The sequence below is a fragment of the Clupea harengus genome, chromosome 25 (assembly GCF_900700415.2).
Source record: "Clupea harengus chromosome 25, Ch_v2.0.2, whole genome shotgun sequence".
Taxonomy (NCBI): Eukaryota; Metazoa; Chordata; class Actinopteri; order Clupeiformes; family Clupeidae; genus Clupea; species Clupea harengus.
The window spans coordinates 4,559,319-4,576,818 of record NC_045176.1 but is presented as its reverse complement, the minus strand read 5'-3'; the positions used below and the strand labels follow the sequence as shown (position 1 = coordinate 4,576,818).

At 41.2% G+C, this 17,500-nt stretch overlaps 5 gene segments (V, D, J or C); 2 read left to right on the top strand and 3 right to left on the bottom strand.

Moving 5' to 3' along the window:
• Nucleotides 1–22: 22 nt before the first annotated feature.
• The window catches only part of LOC116219565, a 20,352-nt gene continuing 2,874 nt past the window's right edge, over nt 23–17,500 (top strand). Inside the window, 2 exon segments of the C gene segment in view lie at nt 23–136; nt 1,412–1,759. Of these exon segments, the coding sequence occupies nt 43–136; nt 1,412–1,731 (414 nt within the window).
• On the bottom strand, nt 2,719–3,824 carry LOC116219568. The segment is given in 2 exon segments: nt 2,719–3,590; nt 3,684–3,824. Coding segments are annotated over 2 exon segments (360 nt in total).
• LOC105905588 lies at nt 3,970–6,295 on the top strand. The segment is given in 3 exon segments: nt 3,970–4,045; nt 4,410–4,542; nt 5,779–6,295. Coding segments are annotated over 2 exon segments (435 nt in total).
• Nucleotides 7,916–8,612, bottom strand: LOC105905595. The segment is given in 2 exon segments: nt 7,916–8,235; nt 8,386–8,612. Coding segments are annotated over 2 exon segments (369 nt in total).
• Nucleotides 16,867–17,500, bottom strand: part of LOC116219569 — a 646-nt gene continuing 12 nt past the window's right edge. The window contains 2 exon segments of the V gene segment in view: nt 16,867–17,357; nt 17,449–17,500. The exon segment at nt 17,449–17,500 is cut by the window's right edge and continues 12 nt beyond it. Coding sequence covers nt 17,038–17,357; nt 17,449–17,497 — 369 coding nt within the window.

Here is a 17,500-nt window from a genome sequence, read left to right as displayed (position 1 = left end):
AAGAAAAATTAGATCCAAAGCATGTGTGGGTACTTGAGCCTAATGGAGTTTGTGCAGGAGGTTTTTGTACGGCCGCTTAATGAGTCTGTATCACTGTGGTACACTTTTGGTGGAGGAACCAGACTGTCTGTTGGAAGTAAGTAACAATTACATCCATTTCTCACTGCAGGGAAAACTCATATTGTATAATATTCAGTGAAATGACAGCATGCAGTATTTCTGTAACTTTTAACTGCTGATTTAACTGCTTGACATAGTTTTAAATATCTTATAATAGCCTAATGTCTCTCCACAAATGACTAAGGCTTTTTATCAAACAGAATAGTTTTTGACATGTTTAATGGAAAGTGGAAAGTGGAAAAGTTTATAATATTCACTACGTATGCATGATTTACCAACTATTTCAGCAGCGTTACATTTGTGTCTTTTCTCAATTACTTTTAGACTTTTAGTTCCAGTGTATCATAGTGTTACATATTACACAGGCACAGAACGTGTCATTTGAACTTCACCCATATGTCGTGTTTCAGTTATTAACAGTTTTGATACAGTTTTGAGTTCACAAGTCATATTTTCTGCTATTGATATTATTTTGATTACACTGTTATTCTGTGATATATTTTAGAACTTGAGTAAATTAAGATTTAAAGGGGCTTTATATACATCAAGAATATATCTAGTGGTTGTCTGGTTCTGCTGGTCTGAAGAACTCGGAAAAATATCTGATGTTACAGTCATTTCAATTTTTTATTTCCACAACACTATAAATAATGCAATCTGCAAATGTTGTGGATATTTTAAAGGTCAATATCTGAAATATGAAATACATATATAGAGATGAAATAAATAGCTTGTGTTTCTGCAGTGGTCAGTTTCACTGCATTAAACCATTAGGCACATTTTACTTTGCATAACCGTTTTGTCAATAGCCTTTGTAATGAGATGACAGATATATTTTTCAGAGACATAATGAAAAAAGTGAAATATTGGTGTGCTGTCGCCTAAATCAGTCGAGCATTTTCGGTGTTCAGTTTCGCTTGATGAATCAGTAAAGAGTGAGAAGTGAAAGCTTTAATGCAAATAAAGGCCTGTGAGATGAGACGTGACCCCTACAGAGGAAGAGGTTGAGCTGACATGAAAGTGTGCTGCTGCTCCTCCAGTCAGCTGATGTTGGGGCCAGAGGCATCCTAAGTGTGTTTCACACGCTCTTCCCTCTCCTCTCCTCTCCTCTCCTCTCCTCTCCTCTCCTCTCCTCTCCTCTCTTCTCCTCTCCTCTCCTCTCCTCTCCTCACTCCCTCTCCCCCCCTCCCCTCTCCTCTCCTCTCCTCTCTTCTCCTCTCCTCTCCTCTCCTCTCCTCTCCTCTCCCCCCTCACTAACCTCCCCTCCATCTCTGCTGTGTCTGGTCTGCAGCTGATACTCGGCCCAGCGTGACGCTGCTTCCCCCCTCCAGTGTGGAGCTGCAGCAGGGGAAGGCCACACTCATGTGCCTGGCCACCAAGGGCTTCCCCTGGGACTGGAGGCTGAGCTGGAAGGTGGACGGGAGCAGCAGGAGCTCCGCGGGGAGCCAGAGCCCTGCGCTCCTGGAGAAGGACGGCCTCTACAGCTGGAGCAGCACCCTCACCCTCACCCAGGACCAGTGGAGGAAGGGGGCAAAGGTCACCTGTGAGGCCACACAGGGCAACCAGCATCCCGTCACTCAGGATATCAAGACGGGAGACTGCTCCGAGTAGAGACAGATCACTCACACACGCTTACACACATACAAACACACACACATGCAGACTGATAGGCACACACATACACTTACGTGCTCATATACATACTGTATTCTGGTATGAACCTAAATATGCTTCATGTTTTCATATTTGCCCATATGTATTGTGTATGTTACCTTTCTTTATGTGAACTACAGACAGAAATAAAAAGCTTGATCATCATTATTGTCATCCAGTCATTTTATTATTGTTTTGTTGAGGAAGGCAACAACAGTGACCTATGAGGCCACACAAGGGAACCAGAAACCAGGCACTCTGCATACTAAGAGGAGAGACTACTCCGACTAGAGACAGAGCACTCACACACACGTACACAGGCAGAAACACAAACACACACACACACACCACACACACACACACACACACACACACACACACACACACACACACACACACACACACACACATACATACACAAAATGTGATATAGTTTTGATCAGACAAAATGTATACAGTATCTGATGTTTGTCTTTTCATTTTCACTCATGTGTGTTTTCTGATGTGTAGCTTTGCTGCTTTATGTCATATATTATAAAAATAAAGAATATGAGTCAGAATGTTTGTTTTATTTCATCAGGACTTGAACAAAATCTTCTTTAAACCAAAATCTTTACACATGTCCCACACTGGATGAAGGGAGAACACATTACAGTAATGATTTAACATCAGGAGTGTTTCTATCTCTACAAGATGAAGGGAGAACACATTACTGTAATGATTTAAAATCAGGAGTGCTTCTATCTCTACAAGATGAAGGGAGAACACATTATTGTAATGATTTTTAAATCAGGAGTGTTTCATTCTGTACAAGATGAATGGAGAACACATTACTGTCATGATTTAAAATCAGGAGTGTTTTTATATCTAAAAGATGCTGAAAAGCTTATTCATGTTCATGTAAATAGAAGATAGGATTTGTGCAGCTCTCCACTACCTGAATGTAATAATATTTCATTATCCAGCTACAAATACAAATACAAGACACCATGCTGCTATATAAAAGATAGTTTGCCAAGGACATCAAAATGTCTACAACTGATCTCATGTATGTGTACTAGGTAATGAGGGGGAAGAATTGATGACATAGAAAGATGACTAACCAATCAACACTTTTGAATTTCCTTTATGTTAACGTTGAGTACATAGTTGTATCTAGTTTATTCCAGACATTAAATCAGACTATTGTAGAGGAGGTGAAGGTTAAGATTGTGTAAGATGGGTATTCATCTTACTTGTGGATATGAGGGGAAAAGAGGGAGGATCTTCTAGATGTTTCTAAATGACTGACGGGATGGACACTGGACACCTGTCAGTCAAATAGAGGAAGTGTGAGATCTATTTTAACATGCTGTACTGGTGAGACTGAGATCATGTGCACATCCTCTGAAAGAGCTGCTACCATGAGCTGAGTTCAGTCATCTGTAGCAGCTCTGCACCTGTTCTCAGATCAGTCTCCTGAGGGCTCTGATTCTCTCCTGCTGAGGGAGGTTTTTGTACGGCGCTCTAACACTGTGTGAATGGAAGTGCATTACCCTGCTGACAGTAATAATCTGCAGCATCTTCAGGCTGGACTCTGCTGATGGTCAGAGTGTACTGTGTACCAGACCCACTCCCACTGAAACGATCTGGAACACCAGACTGACGAGTTGTTGCGTAGTAGATCAGGAGTTTAGGAGCTTCTCCAGGTTTCTGGGAGTACCAGTGCAGATAACCGGAAACAGTCTGACTGGCTGTGCAGCTGATAGAGACAGTTTCTCCAGCCTTAACGGACTTTGATGAGTGAGACTGAGTCAGAATTATATCAGCTGATGATGCTGTTGAGAAGAAAGAGGAATATTAGAACTGACACATTTGAAAGACTTGGATGCAATATTAGCAGTAAGATATGAGATGTAACAGTCTCTCACCTTGTGCTATGAGTCCCATAGCTAGTAGGATTACAGTAAGAGAAATCATCTTTAAGGTTCTTCTCAGTGGCAGTGAAGCACTGAAGCCCTCTGATCCACACAGGGACTCTTAAAGTAGATGGAGCTGTAAGGTGTGTGTCTCCATGCAAAACTCTCTCTCACACACACACACACACACACACACACACACACACACACACACACACACACCCACAGACACACGCGCACACACACACAAACACTTACTTACTTCACTTCTACTAAACTTACCTTTTTTTTTATTAGAGAGTTGATGTGCAGTGACAGTACATCTAAAGCACTCTGGTGGATTTAATGTGAGGGGAATTAACAAACATTTTGAAGTAAGTACAGAATAAAATATTCTAAATGTATTGAGTGATCATGTTTTGAAGCTTTATTCACACCATCAAGGCTAACTTGGGCATGAATCAGCATTTGTATGCAATACACAAGGCAGGCTAAAAATATAAACCTTTGTTTATGAGTATCTTAAATGGGATTACTTTGTTCACAAGGATGAACTGTAGAATTAATAAAATAAAAAAAATACGAAAGGAAGCTATGCAAATGTGTGGTGTACTTTACTAGCCAAAATGAAACTATCCACAATGAAAAAAACAAAACTAAAAACATGTTGTTTTGAAAAATATCAATAATTTTCAAATGAGTCAAAAGTATTGAAAAAAAGTCTCTTTTATCGAAAAGGAAAATGAGATCCAAAGTATGTCTGGGTACCTGAGACTGCTGGAGTTTGTGCAGGAGGTTTTTGTACGGCCGCTTAATGAGTCTGTATCACTGTGGTACACTTTTGGTGGAGGAACCAGACTGGCTTTTGGAAGTAAGTAACAATTTGATCCATTTTTTACTGCAGGGAAACATCATAGTGTACAATAATCAGTGAAATGACAACATGCAGTATTTCTGTATATTTGAACTGCTGATTTAACTGTTTGTCATAGTTTTAAATGTCTTATACTAGCCTGATGTCTCTCCAAGAATGACAATAAGGTTTTGATCAAACAGAACGGTTTTTGACATGCTTGCTGAAGTGGAAAGTGGAAAAGTGTATTATATTTACTATCTACTTCAAAAATGTTTAGTATTTTTCTGTGTGGTTATCATAACTTAAGCTAGCTACCCTGATTTAACAACTCATTCAACAGACAGCGTTACATTTGTGTCTTTTCTCAATTAGCCTACTTTTAGACTTTTAGTTCCAGTGTATCATAGTGTTGCATATTACACAGGCATAGAACATGTCATTTGAACTTCACCCATATGTCGTGTTTCAGTTATTAACAGTTTTATACAGTTTTCAGTTCATGGCCATATTTTCTGCTATTGATATAATTTTGATTACACTGTTATTCTGTGCTAGAAAAGCAAAGACATATATTTTAGAACTTGAGTAAATTTAGATTTAAAGGGTCTTTATATTCATGAAGAATATATCTGTTTCTGCTGCTCTGAAGAACTCAGAAAAATATCTGATGTTACAGTCATTTCAATTTCAAATTTCCATATCACCATAAATAATGCAATCTGCAAATGTTGTGGATATTTTAAATATCAATATCTGAAATATGAAATACATATATAGAGATGAAATAAATAGCTTGTGTTTTTGCAGTGGTCAGTTCCACTGCATTAAACCATTAGGCACATTTTACTTTGCAAAACCGTTTTGTCAATAACCTTTGTAATGAGATGACAGATATATTTTCAGACATAATGAAAAAAGTAAAATATTGGTGTGTTGCCGCCTAAATCAGTCGAGCATTTCCAGTGTTCAGTTTGGCTTGATGAATCAGTAAAGAGTGAGAAGTGAAAGCTTCAATGCAAATAAAGGCCTGTGAGTTGAGTCGTGACCCCCACAGAGGAAGAGGTTGAGCTGACATGAAAGTGTGCTGCTGCTCCTCCAGTCAGCTGATGTTGGGGCCAGAGGCATCCTAAGTGTGTTTCACATGCGCCTCCCTCTCCTCTCCCCCCTATCCTCTCCTCTCCTCTCCTCTCCTCTCCTCTCCTCTCCCCCCTCACTAACCTCCCCTCCATCTCTGCTGTGTCTGGTCTGCAGCTGATACTCGGCCCAGCCTGACGCTGCTTCCCCCCTCCAGTGTGGAGCTGCAGCAGGGGAAGGCCACACTCATGTGCCTGGCCACCAAGGGCTTCCCCTGGGACTGGAGGCTGAGCTGGAAGGTGGACGGGAGCAGCAGGAGCTCCGCGGGGAGCCAGAGCCCTGCGCTCCTGGAGAAGGACGGCCTCTACAGCTGGAGCAGCACCCTCACCCTCACCCAGGACCAGTGGAGGAAGGGGGCAAAGGTCACCTGTGAGGCCACACAGGGCAACCAGCAACCCGTCACTCAGGATATCAAGACGGGAGACTGCTCCGAGTAGAGACAGAGCGCTCACACACGCTTACACAGAGGGAGAAACACGCAAACACACAAACACACACACACACACACTTACGTGTTCACATACTAATTCTGGTATGAACCTAAATATGCTTCATGTTTTCATATTTGCCCATATGTATTGTGTGTGTTTTGTTCCTTATGTGAACTACAGACAAAATAAAAAGCTTGATCATTATTATTGTCATCCAGTCATTTTATTATTGTTTTGTGGAGGAAGGCAACAACAGTGACCTATGAGGCCACACAAGGGAACCAGAAACCAGGCACTCTGGATACTAAGAGGGGAGACTACTCCGACTAGAGACAGAGCGCTCACACACACGTACACAGGCAGAAACAAACACACATACATACCCAAAATGTGATTGTCATTTTTATTAGAAAATCCAAAATATGCTTTGTCTTTTCATTTTCACTACTGTGTGTTTTCTGACGTGTAGCTTTGCTGCTTTATTTCATACATTATACAAATTAAGAATATGAGTCAGAATGTTTGTTTTATTTCATCAGGACTTGAACAAAAGCTTCTTTGAACCAAAAGCTTCACACATGTCCCACACTGGATGAAGGGAGAACACATTACTGTAATGATTCAAAATCAGGAGTGTTTCTATCTCTACAAGATGCAGGGAGAACACATTACTGTAATGATTTAAAATCAGGAGTGTTTCTATCTCTACAAGATGAAGGGAAAACACATTACTGTAATGATTTAAAATCAGGAGTGTTTCTATCTCTACAAGATGAAGGGAAAACACATTACTGTAATGATTTAAAATCAGGAGTGTTTCTATCTCTACAAGATGAATGGAGAACACATTACTGTAATTATTTAAAATCAGGAGTGTTTCTATCTCTACAAGATGAAGGGAGAACACATTACTGTAATGATTTAGAATCAGGAGTGTTTCTATCTCTACAAGATGAAGGGAAAACACATTACTGTAATGATTTAAAATCAGGAGTGTTTCTATCTCTACAAGATGAATGGAGAACACATTACTGTAATTATTTAAAATCAGGAGTGTTTCTATCTCTACAAGATGAAGGGAGAACACATTACTGTAATGATTTAAAATCAGGAGTGTTTTTATCTCACCAAGATTAAGGGAGAACACATTACTGTAATCAGTTTAAAATCAGGAGTGTTTCTATATCTACAAGATGCTGAACAAATCATTCATGTTCATGTCAACAGAAGATAGGATTTGTGCAACTCTCTGCTACCTGAATGGAGTAATATATCATTAACCAGCTACAAATATAGACACCATGCTGATGTGTAAAAGATAGTTTGCCAAGGACATCAAAATGTCCACAACTGATCTCATGTATGTGTACTATGTACTGAGGGGGGAGAATTGAAGCCAAAGAAAGAAGAAGAAAGAGGACTAACCAATCAATACTTTTGAATTTTCTTAACCTTAAGTACACAGTTGAATCTTGTTTATTCCAGACATTAATTCAGACTATTGTAGAGGCGGAGTTGGTGAAGATTGTGTATGATGGGCATTCATCTTACTTGTGGATATGAGGGGAAAAGAGGGAGGATCTGCTAGATGTTTCTAAATGACTGACGGGATGGACACTGGACACCTGTCAGTCAAATAGAGCAAGTGAGAGATCTATTTTAACATGCTGTACTGATGGGACTGAGATCATGTGCACATCCTCTGAAAGAGCTGCTACCATGAGCTGAGTTCAGTCATCTGTAGCAGCTCTGCACCTGTTCTCAGATCAGTCTCCTGAGGGCTCTGATTCTCTCTTGCTGAGGGAGGTTTTTTGTACGGCGCTCTAACACTGTGTGAATGGAGCCCAAGTGCTCTGACCACAGTAATAATCTGCAGCATCTTCAGGCTGGACTCTGCTGATGGTCAGAGTGTACTGTGTAAAAGTAGACCCACTCCCACTCCCACTGAAACGACCTGGAACACCAGACTGACGATTTGATGCATCATAGATCAGGAGTTTAGGAGCTTCTCCAGGTTTCTGGGAGTACCAGTTCAGAGCGTTGCCAACACTCTCACTGGCTGTGCAGCTGATAGAGACAGTTTCTCCAGACTGAACAGACTTTGATGAGGGAGACTGAGTCAGAATTTTATCAGCTGAGGACCCTAAAAAAAATATGAGAACTTTTTAATTAAAAAGTAAAACATTTCAATAGTAAAACAGTTTAGAAGCAGCAATGTTTTAGCAGCTCTTTAATGAAATCTGATGAACTATCTTGCCAACAGCTCAGTGTAGTTACAGAAAGTCTTTCTCACCTTGTGCAAGGAGTCCCATTGCTACTAGCATTAAAACAGGTGAAAGCATCTTTGAATCTTTCTTCTCAGTGGCCCTAACAGCGCTGAAGTCCTTTAGTTAACACTAGGGCTCTTAAAGTAGATGGAGCAGTAAGGCAGGGCAGATATGCAAACATGGCCCAGTCACACACACTTCCTCAGGGGACACTTCTCTCTGGAAATGGGGGGTGGGGGGAGTTGGCAGGGTAGGTTAACCCCCACTTGAGCTACAAATACAAAAATATTTGTCTCAGCAGTATTTTCTATGACTCTCCAGTGATCTTTGGATTGTCAGATAAAAAGTTAAGAGGCTCATATGAGAGATGTGCCTCATGATATGAGATGAGGTGAACATGACGTAATGTCTCCTCTTGTGCTTTCATACTAGATTTAGTAATGCATAAAGCATAATGGCAATGTGCATGTTCAGGACACCCACCTGTGGGCTGGTGATGAGTATTATATTGAGTCGACCGTGGGTCTAATATATTTGGGCCTCACTGTGAAGAATAAAAACCTGATATGTTGATCATACACACGCCCTACGACTTTCAACTTTGAAGTCTAAGTAGAGTTACAACTTCACAACAAACTCCTTTTTTGAATTCAGGTGCAGTGAAAATTATGCTTTGCTTCCACCTACTGATTAATGCGTGCAACAGCAGCTGTAACACCAGACGTGTCATAAGTGTAATGAGACTCAGTGGTGAGCTACTCCTGTGTCCTCCTGCTGTGTCACTACTTTAGTGCAGTGATTGAAAACATTCATATTTTATATTTCAGTCTTTGACTAATTTTGCTAATAACAGATCAGACATTGTCAAATGTTTTGTGCTATGGACTGATTAGTGGATCTTTGTTGGTGTGCTGTGGACTAATTTGCTATGTGTGTTGCTTCTGTTGTTATGAACTGGACACTGGGCTGCCATCACATGCTGCTTGATGCCTGGGGGTTTGGCTACTTAGCGCTCTCCAGCTGCCAGTCAAAGGTAGGTTCTTCCTTTCACCATACTGTTCATGTAGTTGCCATTGGATCTCCCTGCTTAATGGCGATGTAGGCTAGTCTAAGTGGCCGTTTGTGTGTGTTGTGTTCCTCTGTAGCTGGGAATTCCTTGGGAGGGGAGGAGCTGTGCGTCATCGGAGTGCTACTGGGGAGCGTTCCTGGTGGACGGGGCCTGCAAAGGACCGCCTCTGCACTTGAACACTACAATGCGAGTGGCTGCCACACTGGTGCCTTGCCTATGTGTTGAGTGCGGTGTTTTATTATAACTGCCTCGGTCATGGATTTTAGTACTGGTCGGTGGGTACAGACCGACCAGTACAGATGTATATTGCTCCTTACTACAGGCGGTTGGGTGAGGGCTTAGGACTGTAGGGGTGTATGCAATATTCACTACTGTTTAGTTACTGTCTTGTTGGGATGACCCTCCACATTGGTGTGTGGGTTGACATATTGCTGTGGACTTGGGGTTATAAATGCATCCTGTGTAATACTTTTGGGGGAAGACGTGTATTTTGCTGCTATGTGGACGTGTGGACATTGTATGGGGGGGCTCTCATATTAGACATGGCTGGTCATTAGTGGGTTTATGCCTGCCCCCTAGTGGGCCTCTTTATACGGCGGCTGTGTGCCTACAGTCCTGTGTTCCTCTGGTAAATAAACATTTATATAACCATTTCTGATTCTCTGTGTTGTCTGTGACCTGGGAGGATCTGGTTCCTGTGACATGAGAGTTGTTGCTTGGCACAACAATATCAAATACACAAAATTCAGTATTCATGACTAAATATATCTATCTATCTATCTATCTATCTATCTATCTATCTATCTATGGATGTATTCTCCCAATGGTGAATGAAAAAGGGACAGAAACGGGACAAATGTCGATTGTAGTTGGATGAAGACGAAATTGATGAAAATGAAAGTGAAGTCACTTCCAGTCTTCTTGTCATGAGGACTTCAGGGACTGATTGGTTGGGGTTTACTGATGTCATGGGGGCTTCAAAGACTGATTGGGTGGGGTTTAGTGATGTCATGAGGACTTCAGAGACGGATTGGATGTGGTTTAGTGTTATATTGAGGACTTCAGGGACTGGGTTTAGTGTTATATTGAGGACTTCAGTGAGTTCTGATACTCCCCAGTGAGTTCTGATACTGAAAACAGAAAAGGAGAACACACCACACGGACACGATTCTTCGACACGGTCATCGCAATGTCCACTGTCACCATGGGCCTGTGTGGGGGGTGGGGTGGTCAGTGTGGAGTGAGGCCTTTGTTTCTGTGTGTTTGATTAAGGCCTAATAAATCGAGCACTGATAAGAAACCCATGAGCCCTGTGCAGACCTGTGCAGTGTCCTGAAACAACCAGCCACTCCTGTAGGACACTTGTCTTTGGAGGGAGGGGGAGGGAGACATGACAAGGAGAGATAGAGTATGTGAAAATCATTTAGAGATCCTCTTCATTCATGATAGTTTTTGACACCGCTGGTCTAAAGGTCAAGGTCAGGTTAATCAGGCAATCAGGAGAAGGAAGTGGTACCTTAACGTAAGGGCAGGGCATTCATTACTACCATAATAATTTAGTATTTAATCATTTCTGACTGCAAAAGGTGATCCTTTGTCAGGTGGTTAGTGTACTAGACTGGGCTTTTACCTGCTGCAGTTTCTACTGCTTCAGCATCCTCCACCTGGGCTGCCTCCGGCCCAGCTGATCTAAAAGACGGCAAGCAAAGAGGGTCAGGAGGGAATGGAAGAGTATTCCAAAAGAAGAGAAAGCACTAAATCACTTTAACTTCATTGGGAAGCTAGAGACCTAAACAGGCTGTTTTTAGGGCCAAAGTCTTTCTTAGGGTTCACAAGTGGGAAGCAAGGTGACTGAGGAGGGGGAGTTGAATCAGGAGGGGGCGTGGCAGGAGCAGGGCGTGTCAGGAGCAGGGCTCAGCGCTGGCGTGACACTGCTGGTCTAAAGGTTTGTCGGTAGAATAAGAGTTTTGTGAGACAACTGGTCTATAGGTTTGTCCGTAGAATAAGAGTTTTGTGAGACAACTGGTCTATAGGTTTGTCGTAGAATAAGAGTTTTGTGAGACAACTGGTCTATAGGTTTGTCAGTAGAATAAGAGTTTTGTGAGACAACTGGTCTATAGGTTTGTCCGTAGGATAAGAGTTTTGTGAGACAACTGGTCTATAGGTTTGTCGGTAGGATAAGAGGTTTGTGAGGCAACTGGTCTATAGGTTTCTCGGTAGAATACGAGTTTTGTGAGACAACTGGTCTTTAGGTTTGTCGTAGAATAAGAGTTTTGTGAGACAACTGGTCTATAGGTTTGTCGGTAGAATATGAGTTTTGTGAGACAACTGGTCTATAGGTTTGTCAGTAGAATAAGAGTTTTGTGAGACAACTGGTCTATAGGTTTGTCCGTAGGATAAGAGTTTTGTGAGACAACTGGTCTATAGGTTTGTCGGTAGGATAAGAGGTTTGTGAGGCAACTGGTCTATAGGTTTCTCCGTAGAATACGAGTTTTGCGAGACAACTGGTCTATAGGTTTGTCGTAGAATAAGAGTTTTGTGAGACAACTGGTCTATAGGTTTGTCGGTAGAATATGAGTTTTGTGAGACCGCTGGTCTATAGGTTTGTCCAAAGAATAATCATTTTGAGAGACCACTGATCTATAGGTTTGTTCACAGAATAAGAGGCTCCCCGTATCTCTTTGACTGGAGGCAGAGTTGTATAGAGTAAAAAGAGCATTTAAGCAGCAACAGTCTGTCTGTCTGTTTGTCTGTGTGTCTTTGTGCCTGTCTGTCTGTCTGCCTGTGTGTATGTGTATCTGTCTGTCTGTCTGTGTGTCTGTCTGTCTGTCTGTGTATCTGTCTGTCTGTCTGTCTGTCTGTCTGTCTGTCTGTCTGTCTGTTTGTGTATGTGTCTGTGTCTGTCTGTCTGTCTGTCTGTCTGTCTGTTTGTGTGTCTGTCTGTCTGTCTGTGTGTCTGTGTGTCTGTGTGACTAATTGGATGTTTATCTGTCTGTAGTGATGAAACATAGGATAATGTATTAAAGGTGAAATCTTTTTTGTCAAATTCAGCTAATTGCTCCTCACTGTCCTCTAGCCATCTGTTCAGTCTGTGCTCTAAAAACACTCTGGTGTTCGTTCACAGTCCTAGCATACATAGTGAGACAGATCCATTTACAGCCAATCAACACGTTGCCAGAGGTGTAAAGTAACGAATTACTTTTACTCACGTTACTGTAATTGAGTAGTTTTTTTGTGTACTTTGTAATTTTTAAGTAGTTTTTTAAATCGGTAATTTTACTTTTACTTAAGTAGATTTTGACTGAAGTATTGTACTTCGCTACATTGGAAATTACATCCGTTACTGAGTAAAAAAAAAAAACATAGTTCAAGGCAGGAATCGCGCACCACAATGCTCACTGCAGTGGTGGATGCTGCATAGAGTGGATGATGGAGTCGATGCAAGGCACCAGTACGGTGCCGAGTCACGAGAGATAGATATGGAGGAAGATGATAGTGCGGACTACCAACAAGCTGCGGACCACCAACAAGCTGAAGCACCGAACTTTCCGCCAGTTGAAATGAAAGAAGATGAAGAAAACCCGTGGCCACATCTCAGCAAGTAGTTTGCCTTCCAACGTAAAAGAGGCAACAGCTATATGCTGTGTAAACTGTTCCTAATCCGTCAGTCAGAACTTTCTGCTTATACAAATTCATCTTCAAATCTGCGCAAGCATGTGTTGGTAAGTACAGTATTTGTCCCTTTCCATTAGTAGTTCAGACAGCGTTTTTGTCATTTAGTTAGCTTTGCTCCATTAAGCAAAATATGCGTTTCATGGCACTAGTAGGTAGTAGCCTAATTTTGGCTAGCACTTGCAACCGACCTGAGTATGCTAACGTCGACAGCGGTCATCCAATAGACTAATAATACCATTCCTGTCTTCCATTCGTTTCAGGTCATAGAATTATTATGTTCAGTCTCTCACATTGTGTTAAAAACTGCAGATCAGTCATCAGCAATGAAATACACCACATAAACTGATATTAGGCTAATCATTTGGCTGCCTCCCATGTCTTGAAACAGAACAATGTATATGCGCACACCATCGTTTTCAGACAGTTGGACAAGTCAATGTGTATGTCGTTATCTGTAATTTATCACGATGTTTAGTCAGATATTGATAACGATAAGTGGTGGCTTTGCAACGTGCACGTCTTTCATGTTCATGCTAAGGGGTCCCGGTTAGCAAGAATTGAGGATTATGAATTGTGATGCATGTAGAAATAGAAAATAATGCTATAATTCTGTATACTGTAGGTCTGTCATCTCAAGTAGCTATTTATAGCTATTTCTGTGTTATGATGCACTCTTGAATCTTGATGGCAGCTCAATACTTAATTGTCAGAAATGTTGTTTGTCATTCTACAGGTCTAGTCTATGTCAGACAACACCTTGACCGGATGTTGGAGGCTGGAGCAAGTTGGACAACATTCATCAGATGAAGATGATTTATTTTCCTCAATGAAGTCCAGAAGGTACAGGGGAGTTAGAAGGGTACCTAGCCTGTGTCTCAGTCAATATGGATCTGCTGAACGCCTTTCAGAATATCAAAAAACTGTCCCTGAAACTCAATACTGGCCTACCTGCCTCGGCCGCGTGCGAGCGACTCTTCAGCTGTGCTGGATTGCTGTTCAATGCAAAGCTAGCCCGGATGAACTCTACTCATCTTGAAAATCAGCTGCTGCTCAAACTCAACAAGAAGTTTGTAGACTAATGCTCTAAAGGTGGACACAAGTAAAGTAACCAAAGTTTAAGTGGGGCAGCGGTATTTTAACTTTTTATTTTAGCTGTCATGTCTTGACATGTCCTCCCAAAAGTTCTTAAATGTTGTGTTGACATGTTTAATGTTTGACATGTTTAATGTCATTGCACTTATATTTCTAAAGATTCTCCTTTAATAAAAAATAACTAGTTTTTGTATTGGATTTATGACCCCTTGTCCTTTTTTGCACTATATAGGAGCGGCCCCCATCAAGTTGTTGAAAGTAACTAAGTAACTTTTACTTAAAGTACATTTTAAATGAACTACTTTTTACTTTTACTTGAGTAGATTTTTAGATGGGTAATTTTACTTGTACTTAAGTAAAATTTCATCAAAGTAATTGTACTTTTACTTGAGTACAACATTTCAGTACTTTTTACACCTCTGCACGTTGCTCATGGACTGCATCTTTAAGATAGAATGTTAGGATACTTTTAGGGGAAATTAAGTAGTGGTGATATGTGCAGAAGATTCTGGAACAATGCTGCTGCCTCTCTCCCCTGTATGTGATGTTTTTTAACAGTAGCTGTCACATGATGGGAAATGAGTCCCAGTGTTGAGGGGTGACACTGGACAGAGTTACTCTGCCTCCACTGTGTCACTCACTGTGTGCACTTTAGTGTAGTTCCTTTAATATATGACTGGTGTTCACATAGAACAGACCTCGATGAGTGTTCAGTGATCTGAATGATCTGAATGATGAGCCCTTCATTAAATAGTGACTCTGACTGGATGGAATCATTTCTCAACTGTATGTGGGATTGATTGGAATAGGAAAAAACAAGAGAATCTGTCAATGGTACTTGAGTCTGAAATAACAGGGAGTGCTGAAATAAAGTAGGTTTGCCTGATCAGACTGTACATTAATCCACAGGGAAGAAAACATCAGAGGCCATCAGAAAATACTACAAACACTACAGTCATTCCTACTTCACATGAGGGGAAACACACATGAGAGTGTCCTTCAATGAACTGATGACAAACATATGTATGTATGTATGTATGTATGTATGTATGTATGTCAATCTGCACATATACACATGTACACAGTGCTGGATGCAGGGGCGGTTTTTCCTACAGGCGGTATAGGCGGTCGCCTAGGGCGCCACTCAGAGGGGGGCGCAAAAAACTGCGCCCAGCAAAAAAAAAATAAATAATAAGAATTGTGTTTTTTTTTGCGCCCCTTCTATATCTCCAACCAATATTTTGACATAAAAAAAAAATTCTAACATTAGGGTAAAATTAGCCAAAAATCGAAAACGGAAGGGGTACGTACGTCCTTGTTGTTGTCAGAACATGCAAGCACAGTGAGGCGTTTGGTTAGAGTGTGTGTGTGTTCAAGAAACTTTGAAGAACAAAATAATGAAGAGGCAAAAGCCATCCGGGGCGCAATTTAGGAAGAAAAGAAAGGAAGAAGAAAAGAAACGTGCCAAGGAGAAAGGTAAATCCTTAAATCCTGTTCTAGCCTAGAATGAATTCCAGATAAGAAAACGTTCACGAATGCGTGAATTGCCGGCGGCACTTTAGTGGAGTTAAGAAGAAAAGATGTACCTTATCATTGAACGTTTTCCTACTCCCTGTCACATAGTTCTTTAATGATTTTACAGAGGCGGGTATATCAAAAATGATGTCCATTTATTCTACATTATACAAAAAAAGACATGATTAAAATAGGGGCGCACATATAAAGCCAATAGCCAGTGCAACAACACTACACATATCTTACTCGTTGCATAGCACACCCATTAAGGAAGCCAAACACGGCAACTTGTCAATAAGTGAGGAATACTGGTAAAAATCCAAGTGTTGTCAACTTTAGCGAATGGTTTTGTTTGTAATCTTGCTAGTTAGCTAACGCTAGCTAGCCAGTGACTTGTGACGTTCCTTGTTATTGCCATTCAGTCGAAACATCAGTTCAAGTTCAGCTGTACCGCAATTTGCGTCATTTTGCGTCATAAAAATGTGAGTAATCAAATTTGGACAGCTTTAGTTTTGGTGGAGCGAGCTAGCCAGTTTAATTAGACATGATTCAACTAATCAAGAGCTATGCATCTTGGGATAAAAAAATGTCAGGCTGTCCAAATACACCAAAATGCTTAATAACTACATAATAGCTACATTTAACAAATGATGACAATACATACTTTTGTTATATCATTTTAGATTCACTTTTAGAAGACTAAGAAAACATTATTTGCAGGCGATTGGGAAGATGACGTGGAGGTGTGTGTGTGTCCATAAACAGTTCAACAGGGGGCGTGGCCGGTCCAGCACAGGCGTGACATTTTCTCAGTGATTTGTTCTTGAATTAATGTTTGTTCATTGTCGCGATCGTTGTTGTGTTTATGTGAAAGAAATGCAGTCTTACAGGGCAAAATAGCGTTTGAAAGTTGCAATTCCGTTTTCGTGGGGAAAACTAAATATTTTTTATTTGGGGGGGGCCAGGAGTGAAGCTCGCCTAGAGCGCCAAATGTGCTAGGGCCGCCCCTGGCTGGATGGATGGACAGAGATGGGGATGGATTAATGAGTCACAGCTGTCAATCTGACCAGCACTCTGTAGGAGGGAGAAAAACTAATGTGGTGTTTCTAAATGACTTAGGTGATGGACACCTGTCAGTAAAATAAAGGAAGTGAGAGATCTATTTTAACATGCTGTACTGGTGAGACTGAGATCATGTGCACATCCTCTGAAAGAGCTGCTACCATGAGCTGAGTTCAGTCATCTGTAGCAGCTCTGCACCTGTTCTCAGATCAGTCTCCTGAGGGCTCTGATTCTCTCCTGCTGAGGGAGGTTTTTGTATGGCGCTCTAACACTGTGTGAATGGAAATGCATTACTCTGCTGACAGTAATAATCTGCAGCATCTTCAGGCTGGATTCTGCTGATGGTCAGAGTGAACTGTGTACCAGACCCACTCCCACTGAAACGATCTGGAACACCAGATTGACGAGTTGTTGCCCTGTAAATCAGGAGTTTAGGAGCTTCTCCAGGTTTCTGGGAGTACCAGTGGAGATACACATACGAGCCAGTAACACTCTCACTGGCTGTGCAGCTGATTGAGACAGTTTCACCAGACTTAACAGACTTTGATGAGGGAGACTGAGTCAGTATTATATCAGCTGATGACTCTGTTGAGAAGAAAAAGGAATATTAGAACTGACATTTGAAAGGCTTGGATGCAATATTAGCAGTAAGATATGAGATGTAACAGTCTCTCACCTTGTGCTATGAGTCCCATAGCTAGTAGGATTACAGTAAGAGAAATCATCTT